The sequence below is a fragment of the Chironomus tepperi genome, unplaced genomic scaffold (genome assembly GCF_022539635.2).
Source record: "Chironomus tepperi strain 1889 unplaced genomic scaffold, CSIRO-AGI_Ctep_v1 contig_219, whole genome shotgun sequence".
Taxonomy (NCBI): domain Eukaryota; kingdom Metazoa; phylum Arthropoda; class Insecta; order Diptera; family Chironomidae; genus Chironomus; species Chironomus tepperi.
The window spans coordinates 1182101-1192831 of record NW_027226341.1 but is presented as its reverse complement, the minus strand read 5'-3'; the positions used below and the strand labels follow the sequence as shown (position 1 = coordinate 1192831).

At 28.4% G+C, this 10731-nt stretch overlaps 1 protein-coding gene across 1 annotated transcript; it reads left to right on the top strand.

The window, feature by feature from the left end:
- The first annotated feature begins 243 nt into the window (after positions 1 to 243).
- LOC139090819 (insulin gene enhancer protein isl-1-like) lies at positions 244 to 10694 on the top strand. Its single transcript, XM_070640650.1, has 7 exons — positions 244 to 791; positions 6885 to 7205; positions 7271 to 7522; positions 9113 to 9227; positions 9293 to 9455; positions 9575 to 9790; positions 10104 to 10694. The coding sequence occupies exons 1-7, from the start codon at positions 638 to 640 to the stop codon at positions 10260 to 10262; spliced, it is 1380 nt and encodes a 459-aa protein (XP_070496751.1). The 5' UTR covers positions 244 to 637; the 3' UTR covers positions 10263 to 10694.
- Positions 10695 to 10731: the final 37 nt, after the last annotated feature.

Genomic DNA, 10731 nt, shown 5'->3' with positions numbered 1-10731 from the left:
TCTTTTGAGTACTGTGCGCGTACAAACGAGTGAAAAGTTGATGAAGAAAGAAACCGAAAACAAATGCCTCATACTACCGTCTACACTTCTTTTTCTCGTCCAATCATCATCGTTCATCGTTGCTTCTCGTTCTCTCTTTAAGCATCAATATACGTGTGCAAGTGAGATAACTGACTGTTCAAAAATCTACTCGCATTACATTTGAATCGAAATGCCGTCGATAGTTTAGTTTCTTCATGACTTTTGATGGGGCAAGTTGATGAACTGTTGAATAATTTTGCGTAATCGATGTTATTCAATTCTTGCAATATTGTGGAAAATTTTTTTGCGTAAATTTTTAATATAGTTAGACGCTGGGTGTCAACACAAAAATAATTTTTTTTTTGATATAAAGGATAAAAATTGAAAAAAATTTAAATTTACAATATTGTATATTGTAAAGAAAATAGTGAATAAAAGTAATAGTGAAAAAAAAAATCAAATGGAAATCTCATCAAAAATTCGAAAGAAAAAGAAATTAAATTAAATATTTATTAGTGAATGATAAAATAATTATTCAGTGCCTTTTAATTAAAAACAACAAAATATTTTATGAGCGTAAAGAGTTAAATAAATAAATAATAAAAATCGAGTCTATATGGTAATGGCAGAGATTCAAGGTGGCCCAATGGCACACCATCAACAATTATCAATGCATCATCATCGAGGAATTCAACCGTCTCTAGTCATGAATCATCATGTGGATATTGATTGTCATCAAACTGGACTTGAAATTCATCCGGCAAATATCAGTAAGTTAAAAATTATTTCCTCATATTATTTTAATATTTTTTTGTGCTCTAATTGTGAATGACAATGTGAAAAACTCCCAGGTGATGATATGAAAGGAATAGTGCATATAACCCAAGAACAGAGAAAAATATCAAGTTTCAGTTCGAAAAAATTGTCATAGATGTAAAGTTGCTTTATTTACAAACAAACAGATGTGTCAATTCTAATGTTTTAAATTTACTCTTTTGTTGTATTTAATGAAAAACAACAACGTTCTATGTAACTCGATTCTTTTTGCCAGTGCTCATGGAAAAATTAACAAAGATCAAGTTTGTTATTTTTTTTTTTTTTTTTTGGAGATGATTCTAAGTTCGCAGCAAATCTAAATTTTTGGAACAAAACAAAATCCTAATGGAATCTAATTAATTTGGAGCTCGAAGTTAACTCGGATTTTGTATTAAAAAGTTTGCTCGACTTCAAATAAAATTTGAGTCGACTTGGAGCTCTGGTTTAATTTGTTAAAAATTCAAGTCTCATTTTTTACTTCAAAATATATTTCTCATTAAATAACCATTTAGTTGTGTGTATTACCAATATTAAACACTGTTTGCCTTCTCTATTTGTATGACAAATGAATATCAAGTGAGAAAATAATAAATTTTAAAATTATTTATTAGCATAATGTGCTTATCTTATTACAAATAATTGAAAGTATAATAAAAAGATATTAAAAGTAGTTATTTTATTTTCTTTTATTAAACACGAATGAGAAAACCAAATAGTTCTCAATTGTTAAGCATGTGATAATTTTAAATTTACGCATCAAATTTACAATCTTTAAAACACCTTTTGTTGGAAAATTTTAGTGGTCTTATCCAAAAAATTAATTTTAAAATTACTGATCAAACAAGCATGCCTACCTAATGTTTATTTTTAAAAGTCAGCGTTATAAGAAGTTATTATTTAGTATACGAATTAATTTTGTGAAATTTTCCAGAAGTTTTAAATTTTAAAATTCAAATTTGTAAATTATTCAATTTTTACTGATTCTAAATTTCATTTGCAAGTCCTCCAAATTCAACTTAAAATTTAGATGATTATTTAAAATAACTTTAAACTGTCTCCCTTATTTAAAGTTGGAGTCTTCGAATATAAATAAAGATTAGCTGCTTGAGTATATTGAATTTTTCTTATTTCTTCGGCTCACTCCACCTTTATGCATGCAAACAATGATATTAAAAAACTCTGCATTGAATCGATATTCTTCATTCTTTCTCTTTTTATTTTTTTGTACATAAAAATAAAATAATAAAATATTTGTCTTCATTTCCATAATCATTCAGCATAGATAAGCACAAATGTTGAATAATGTATTTTTTTCATACACGCACATACAAATGTTCGCGTAGCATTTTACGAAACCTGTAAGCAAGGTGTCTATCTTAACACTTTAGAACCAAAAAAATGGCCGTTTTTAAAAAAATTTAAGCAGAACCACACTTACTTTTGCTTTAAAATTTTAATATGCTTTTAAAGCTTTAAATTTTAGATAGATTCGACTCCATCAAAACTTGATTACTATCTTGTCCTGCGGTAAATTTTCAATTGTTGTGAAATTCTTTGAATAAAGCTAAAATAAATATTTCTATTAATTGTAATTATTTGGGCGATTTAAAATTTCTACTGTTTTTAAAATTTCTGTCTTAACTTACTTACGTCCTTGGCTGGGAAGTCTGTCATTCCTCTTTCTAAGCCCCGCTTTTAATAATAGATGGTGAAGTTATATTCTCGTATTTCATAATATTCAAGATTTTATTATTCCACATTAGTCATATAAATTCTTAAGACCTAACCCTGGATAGAACAGAAATTAAGACAATTCTTCAAATATTTTCCGAATTCATTAGGATTTCTATATAGACTTTGGAGACCATATAAAGCGAGGTTTTAGACTTTTCAAGATAATTTGATTTTATTTCATCATCCTGACAGAAAAAGAGACCGCTGTTAGTACCGTAGTGTTATTTCTGTATCATGAAAGTATGCTCTTTATCTGCTTACTTCTGTATTTAATATGATGACTAATATTTTTTATACATTTGAAAAGAAAATTCAAAATCTTTTTCAAAGAAAATTAAATAATTCCGAAATATTAAGGATTTTTAAATACCTACCGAAAATAAAAAGAAATGAAAATTTATGTAATTTTTTTGTATTCAAATTCAGCAGATGATTTTAATAAAGAATGAAAAAAATGTTGAACTGAATAATTAATTTTCTTCACAAAATATTCACAAGACTTGCAAATTAAAATTAAGAATAAAAAAATGTAAAAGGTTTTATGCAAAAATTATTCTTTCGAAACATGAAACACAGTGAGAAGGGAAAGAATATAAAAAAGACGATGCGCTCATAGCTTTTCATCTAAGGTGATAACGAAACATTTATTATTCAGAAGCTCTAAAAAGCCACCAAGAGAACCTTATTAAAAATTTATTTTCTTCGTTACTCCTTTTTCATCTTAAAATTTAATCGAGAATCTATTGAGTCATATATACCTGCAGAGAAGAAAAGAAAAGAAGAAACAAAACAGCTATCGGCTCTTTGAAATCTGATAACTGTCATTAAATATGTTAATGTCCAGCGGTTTTTCGTTTGTGAATAAAATAAACCGATAAAAAACAATCAATTATGTCGTAAGTAGAGGAATCAAGAATCTATCTTCCTGAAGAAGATGGAACAGAACAAAGCAAAATTCGGTTTTTTTTTCTCTTTCTGTTGCTTAATATTAAAAGAGTAAAATTTGTCGCCTTCGCTTGTAAAAAAATAACTAAAAATTTTTACACTTTTTTTGAAGATCCAATAGATTGAATTTCATTGAGAAATTTAGGATAAAATTTATTACACCAACAGAAGCGACACGAATAATTAATTTTTAGATCTTGATTTGGTATCTTGATATAATTTTCTTCTATATTGCGTTTCCTTTGTGGATTATAACGACTTAATTAATATGACAATGAATTAATCAAATAAATTATTGATTATTCTATACCTGTATATTCTTCTATTTATTGACGTGAAATTTTTCAGAAGCTCTATTCATTAATAACAAGATGAAAAAAAGAAGAAAAAAAAAATATGATTTATGAGGAAAATATTTTGACAGATTTGTAGACTGAAAGCACCTGGATGCCATTTGAGCCATAAATATAAATATCATATTAATGAATGGTTAGATATATGCATGAAAAATGTTGGCAGTTACAAAGATGTTGTTTGTCATTTCGGGTCATAAAAATCAGATGCTTCAAAATTTCGAACTCTTAATGCTTCATGTGTTTTTTTTTTAAAAAAAATATTGTATAGCTATCGTGTGTGGTACGCATTATAAAAAATTAAGAATTATCTTCTTTTTGAAGAGTGAGTTGAAGTACTTTTTAGTGCATAAACTTAAAATTTCATTCCTACATATTTTGTAAATAAGCAATACTATGTGACATCTATCAAAAAATTGGTATTTTTGATTCATTTGAGTCCGATCGGCACTATTTTAAATGGTACGCTTTCCACGATGACGAGGAAGGAGGAAAACAAGAGTTCGAGTTCTGGTTCTAAGTTCGAGGAGCCACTTCACCGTGGTGGCAACATTTGTGTTGATCGGGATTAGTAAAAAACAATTGCATGAAATGTGCGAAATGAGAACAAGAAAAATTATCAACTTCATATTTTTCAAGCATGGATCGGAGCTTTAATTTCCGTTTTTTCACATTACATGCTCGTTTTAAAAGAAATTTATTTTATTCAGACAAGAAAAAGGAAATAAATTCTTTATTCGAGCTTGTAATGGAATGAACAAGATCGTTTTTACTGCGGTATGAAAAATTGTTACCTAATTGTAATGAATTGCTGAATGCGTTGCAATACACATTTGAATATCACACATTCACTTTTAATTTGAATTTATTTCTGTTTCGTCCAGATGTGAAAATATAAAAATGTAGTCATCGACGAGAGTGCAAATATCTATACATTTTCATTAAATATTCATGCATTTTTTGCCTTTAGCCGCAATAGCTGAAAGCGAAAAATACACAATAGTAATGCGCATATTCGCGACTTTCAGATTTTTTCCTTTATACTGTACGCAAAAGCATCAATAAAATATTCGCAACAACAAACTTTATCGTGTTTGGAATTTCTTGTTTCTGATGCTTTTTTTATTGTCTTCTTTCTTTATGTTCGCACTGGCTTTCTTATTTTTGAATTCAACACTTATTGAATTTCCTATTTAAGGTTTAGTTTTATCGATTTGAACGAGTTCTTTGATTGCAAATATGTTTGTAATCAACGTATAGATCAGTGGTTCTCAAACTATTAAGCAGACAACGTAGAATAAAATTTAAAGACTATTTGTGACCTACATATAAAATCCTTATCTAAGGAACGATGAATATGTTTCGGTTATCGATTTGGTTTTATTTGAGTCGCGGAACATAGTTTGAGTAACACTGGCGAAAATACTTATGATAAAAAGAAGATGAATTTATATCAATGGTGAACAACCGCAAAATATTTTTGAAAATGCCATGAACCGTATGATGTGTGCGGTTTCGGTAGAGGCTTATCATCAAAGTGCGACCCTTTATAAAGAACTTTAAATCTTTATGACAACAATTTTTTTTTTCTAATTATTTAGAAGATCAGTAAAAATCAATTCACAATAACATTTATGCAAATTATAAAGTCAACAAGCACTGTAGAACAAAAAAAAAAATATTGAAAAAATTATTTGCACTTCAATAGGAATAGATGAGAAGAAAATAACTTTGTTCAATGCTGAATAATTGTTTAAACAAACTAAGAAAACGGAGCTTTGACGAATGTACTTTACTTAAAGATTTACACACATATTTATTTGTATTTTTTCAAAAGAACTGGTTATATATAGTCGACGCGACATTCAAAATGCAACAAACGTAGTATTAGATGGAAGTAAATTGTGTCAATATTTACTTATCAATAAGCGCTTAGTGAGCAATTTTGTGGGAAAAAGCAATGTATTGTGTGGTATAGCTTATTTTTTAATAAATAGTCATTTTGTTTCTTACGTACGAAGAAGAAAAGTTAAGATTCTTTCGGCAACCATCCAAAAAAATCTGAATCATAAATTACTTTATTCCACAAGATGTGTAGTAAATTATGACAAAAAAATCTGGAAAATTATCAGCTCAAATTTTATTTTAATGTGCGAGTAATTAAACTTTATTGCACTTTTGCCACAAAGTTCCGCATTTTATTATTATTTTCATATTTTTATAGTTTTATTTAATATGAGACTCACAGTAGCATAATTTCACACAATTTCAAGTTGAAAAATTTTCATTTCTACAGCACAAATTTACATTGTTATTAATTTCATTTATGACTGTTTAAAAGAGGTGTGAAATCAATAAAATTTCAAACAAATTTAAATATTGTTTTTCTCTTCCTTTTTTCGGCATCTCTTTTATTATTTCTAAATATTTTCATTCATGACTTCTTTTTTTCATGCTAGATTTATTCATTTCTGCTGTTATTTTATAAAACACACAGAGAAATAAGACACCTACATGATTGTGCCTTCTTTGTGGCAATAAAAAGTATGTGAGAATTTTGTTTCGTTTTATTTTCCTTTCTCTCCATCTCTGTCTATCTCCTTTACAACTTCTCTTACATACCTTGGCTGGTGATCGATCTCGATTTGTACAATCTATTAAGCTACATGTCAAAGTCTTTTGTTAATGATATAAAAATCGATTTTAAAAGCCCATTTCAATACACATTTTTTTTTAACAAACAACCAGTTGCTGTTACTGCTCCTATAAACTTATAAATATCATGATACAAGCACTTTTGATGCTTTCAATTTTAAAAAGGTTGTCGAACATATATGAAAATGATAATTTACCGGCAGTTATTTTCAGTATATAATATTTTTTGCATATCTGATACATTCTCTGGCAAATGAGCGAATAAAAGTCAATTCATGAAAGCGGCGCTTTAAATTTAATTAAATTATTTTTTAAATTCATAAAAATCCTTATAATTTTCTGATTGGATTTGTTTTGCAGAGAAACAACGAATGTCCTTATGTGTCGGTTGCGGAGTTCAAATTCATGACCAGTACATTCTCCGGGTAGCACCTGATCTCGAATGGCATGCAGCATGCCTAAAGTGCCAAGAATGTCGTCAATTTCTAGATGAAAGTTGCACGTGTTTTGTTCGTGATGGAAAAACTTATTGCAAGAGAGATTATGTTAGATTATTTGGTACCAAATGTGATAAATGTGGGAATTCATTTAGCAAAAATGATTTTGTTATGCGCGCAAAAACGAAAATTTATCATATAGAATGTTTTCGTTGTTCAGCATGTGCTAGACAATTGATTCCAGGTAATAAAATAAAAAACAACATTAAATGTTTCTGAGATTATTTTAATTCTATATTTTTTATTAAGGTGACGAGTTTGCTTTAAGAGACGGCGGTTCGCTTTATTGTAAGGAAGATCATGACGTACTTGAAAAGTCAACGCAAACAAATATAAATTCAATAGAACACAATAATAATAATAATAATAACAATGCATTACTGAATAATAATAATTGTAATAATAAAAACACCAATAGCACCGTAAATAGCAATTCGAATCACAATTCTACTACGCTAAGCAATAGCAACAATCACTCAAGTGAACTTGGCTCATTGTCAGGTGAATTTTTTTAATTATTTATTATATTTTCTTAATTATCAGTTTCCTAAATATTCACAAAACTCAAATAAACATCGAATCGTGAAAAAATCACTTGCATGCTTCAAAAGAAATTGCCGACAATTTACACTTTTAAAAACCGTATCAAGCACTAAATATTTTTTATGCTAATAGTCTCCACAGCCCAACTAGTTTTATGTCTTAAATTTTCATATACTTTTATTAAGAGACTTCGGTATAAAATTTGCTGTTGACGTGAAAATCAAAGAAACAGTATTTATGATAAAGATATCGCATTGATGGATTACTGAAGAATTGGAAGAAAAATATTATGTGGCATGTGTTGAAACAAAGATTTTATTGTTGATGATCATAAAAATTGAAAGTTTTTTTTTTGTCTTTTCTTCTACCGTTTTATAATGTTTTGAATTTAACTAGCTTAAGGTAGGGTATGGATCGTAAAAATTACTTTTTAAATGAGTTAATTAAGTATGAAAAAAACTACGCAAATTTTATTTTTATTATCACTTCTTTTTCTTCTACTCTTTGAGTGTTTTAATACTTTACAACACTTAACTAAAGGAGTCGTTCACTTATTAAGTAACGCTTTTGGAGGAAGTGGGTAAGAGGGTCGAGATTTTGTTAAACTTTAGCTATTCAGAGCTGAAAGATCCAGAGCTAAGCACTGGCTAATGACAGTTTAACGAGTGAGGGTTCGCCAACCCACCGCATTCAAACCTAGACCTTCAGTTTATAGTAGGATCCAAACCAGTCACTTTGATTTACTTTTTTTACGCTATGGAGAGTGGAGGTTTAGTCGATTTTTCGAGTTATGTTACGTAATAAGTGAACGGCCCCAAGTATAAAAGTGACTGTTCTTAAACAACAATGAATTCCATTTTATTAATGAAAAGTATAGCTACACATTTTTTTATAACTAAAATATAAATTTACACGAGACGTACCTGTTATCGTATAATTATTTTTTAAAAAAAATCATATGATCAACTTGTCAATCACCTGAAAGAAACGACAAAACACACACAAATTGTATGTATTCCCAAAAAAAAAAAAAAAAAATTAAAAATAAACAAACAAGGTCGTAACAAGTTGTAATTATCACATATTGATTGCAATGTTATCGGCTGAATTCTCTTTTTTCGCTTGTTCACATTTTGAATTGTATGATGAAATGAAAAAGTTCCTATGTATGTCGAAAAATTTTGGTAAGCTATTTAAATAAATATATCGAAAATAAATGTTGAAAAATCATCGATGACAATATTGGGTTACATACTTTTTGATATACAGTATTTATCTTTCTGTATTTATATAGCTCAAACATAGTTCTGTTTTGACTTTTTGTCTTCTTTTTTTCTTCTACGCTTTGTATTCCTCAAAGATTGCCGCTCACGACAAATATTTATAAAATAAAATCGAAATCTAAATAAATATCTATAGTCATCATCATGCACATGCTTATTTTTTCTTCCAGTTTTTCTTTTTCCATTTCTTTTCTTTGTTATTTTCATTATTGGTCTATTTTCTAACTTTTTTTTCAATATTTTTCTTCAAATATTCAAAAAATAGAATCAGAAAGTGAAAGTGGATCTCACAAAAGTGTACGAAAACCCTCAGGACCTTCAGATGGCAAGCCAACAAGAGTGAGAACAGTTCTAAATGAAAAGCAACTTCATACTTTAAGGTATAAAAAATTTAAATGAATAATTTATGCATTTTTTATTAGCAATATTGATTTTCGTTCAATAGAACATGTTATGGACAAAATGCAAGACCAGATGCATTGATGAAGGAACAGTTAGTTGAGATGACTGGTCTTTCGCCAAGAGTGATACGAGTATGGTTCCAAAATAAAAGGTGTAAAGATAAAAAGAAAGCAATTCAAATGAAAATACAAATGCAACAAGAAAAGGTTAGTTTGACTGGAACTTATTCATTATTATTTACCTTTTTTAAATGGTTCTTGAATTTAAAATTTATGTTGTTCATTTAATTGAAATAAACTTAAGTTTTATATTTGAAAAATCACAGGAAGGCAGAAAAATGGGGTATGGATCCATGCAAGGAATTGCGATGGTAGCGAGCTCACCAGTACGTCATGATTCACCTTTGAACCTTCATGGACTTGATGTTACATCATATCAGCCACCGTGGAAAGCACTCTCAGATTTCGCTCTACATGCTGATCTCGACGGTAGCAATGGTTCAATGAATCACACACCTGCATTTCAACATTTAGTTAATCAGGTAAGCCATACTTTTCATATTTTGACAACAACAGTAGTAGTGACAGAAGAGAAACGAAAAAAATTCTTGTCTTCTTCTTAATTATTCTCTTTTGTGTTGCCTTTTCTTGTCTTTTTTGCCATATTCGTTTATTATTTATTTCATTTTTCTTCAGCTTCTTATTTCTTAAGTCTTTTTTAATATTTATTTTTATTAAAAAAAAACTACCTTCTTTTTGCTAAAAATGTCGATTAAAGAAGATGGCCAACGCGAAACAATTTTTTGATATTCAGACGACATTTTGATTAGAATATTGTTTATTTTATATTCACAGATGCATGGATATGATATGTCAATGAATATGCCACATGGACCACCATCCCAAATGAATCAAATTACTCCTATGGATCCAAATACACATCATCATCCCGATAGCACCGATTCATATGTAACATACCTTGAGAGTGACGAAAGTATGCAAGGCAGTCCTTAATGATAATTTTTCGTATCAGTTTTATACATAAAATGCCTTTTAATAAATACCTACTTCAATCTTTATACTTTTAATGTTTCTATATACATAACATCCAAAATTCATGACTTTATATCTTCACACATAGATCATTTATGTTCCATTTCCCTTGAAATTTTTATTCAATCAATACTTTTTTTTTCGATATTTTCTCTTATAAAATCAAATTTCAATGAAAACAGACGAGCATGAAGCACAACATGAAAAGAAAAGAAAAATCAAAATTTTTTTGTTATTGAATTAAGGTCAATGTACATTTTCATTTATTTAAAAGTTTGTTCTAAATACAAGAAACTGACATTCAAGAAAATTTAATTCAAAATCTTTACCGCTAAAGTATTTGAATTTTGAAGAAACTTTCATATCGGTCAAGATAATGATAACTAATTGTTGCTAGTGAAAAATTACATCTTACTATATGTAATTGTTT

What these genes read in the sequence shown, in the direction of transcription:
- LOC139090819 (XM_070640650.1), top strand. Translation starts at nt 638, where the DNA reads ATGGTAATGGCAGAGATTCAAGGTGGCCCAATGGCACACCATCAACAA. An exon ending in TGCTAGACAATTGATTCCAG is followed by an intron (nt 7,206 to 7,270) that starts GTAATAAAATAA and finishes TTTTTTATTAAG; the next exon opens with GTGACGAGTTTGCTTTAAGA. An exon ending in AAGCAACTTCATACTTTAAG is followed by an intron (nt 9,228 to 9,292) that starts GTATAAAAAATT and finishes TTCGTTCAATAG; the next exon opens with AACATGTTATGGACAAAATG.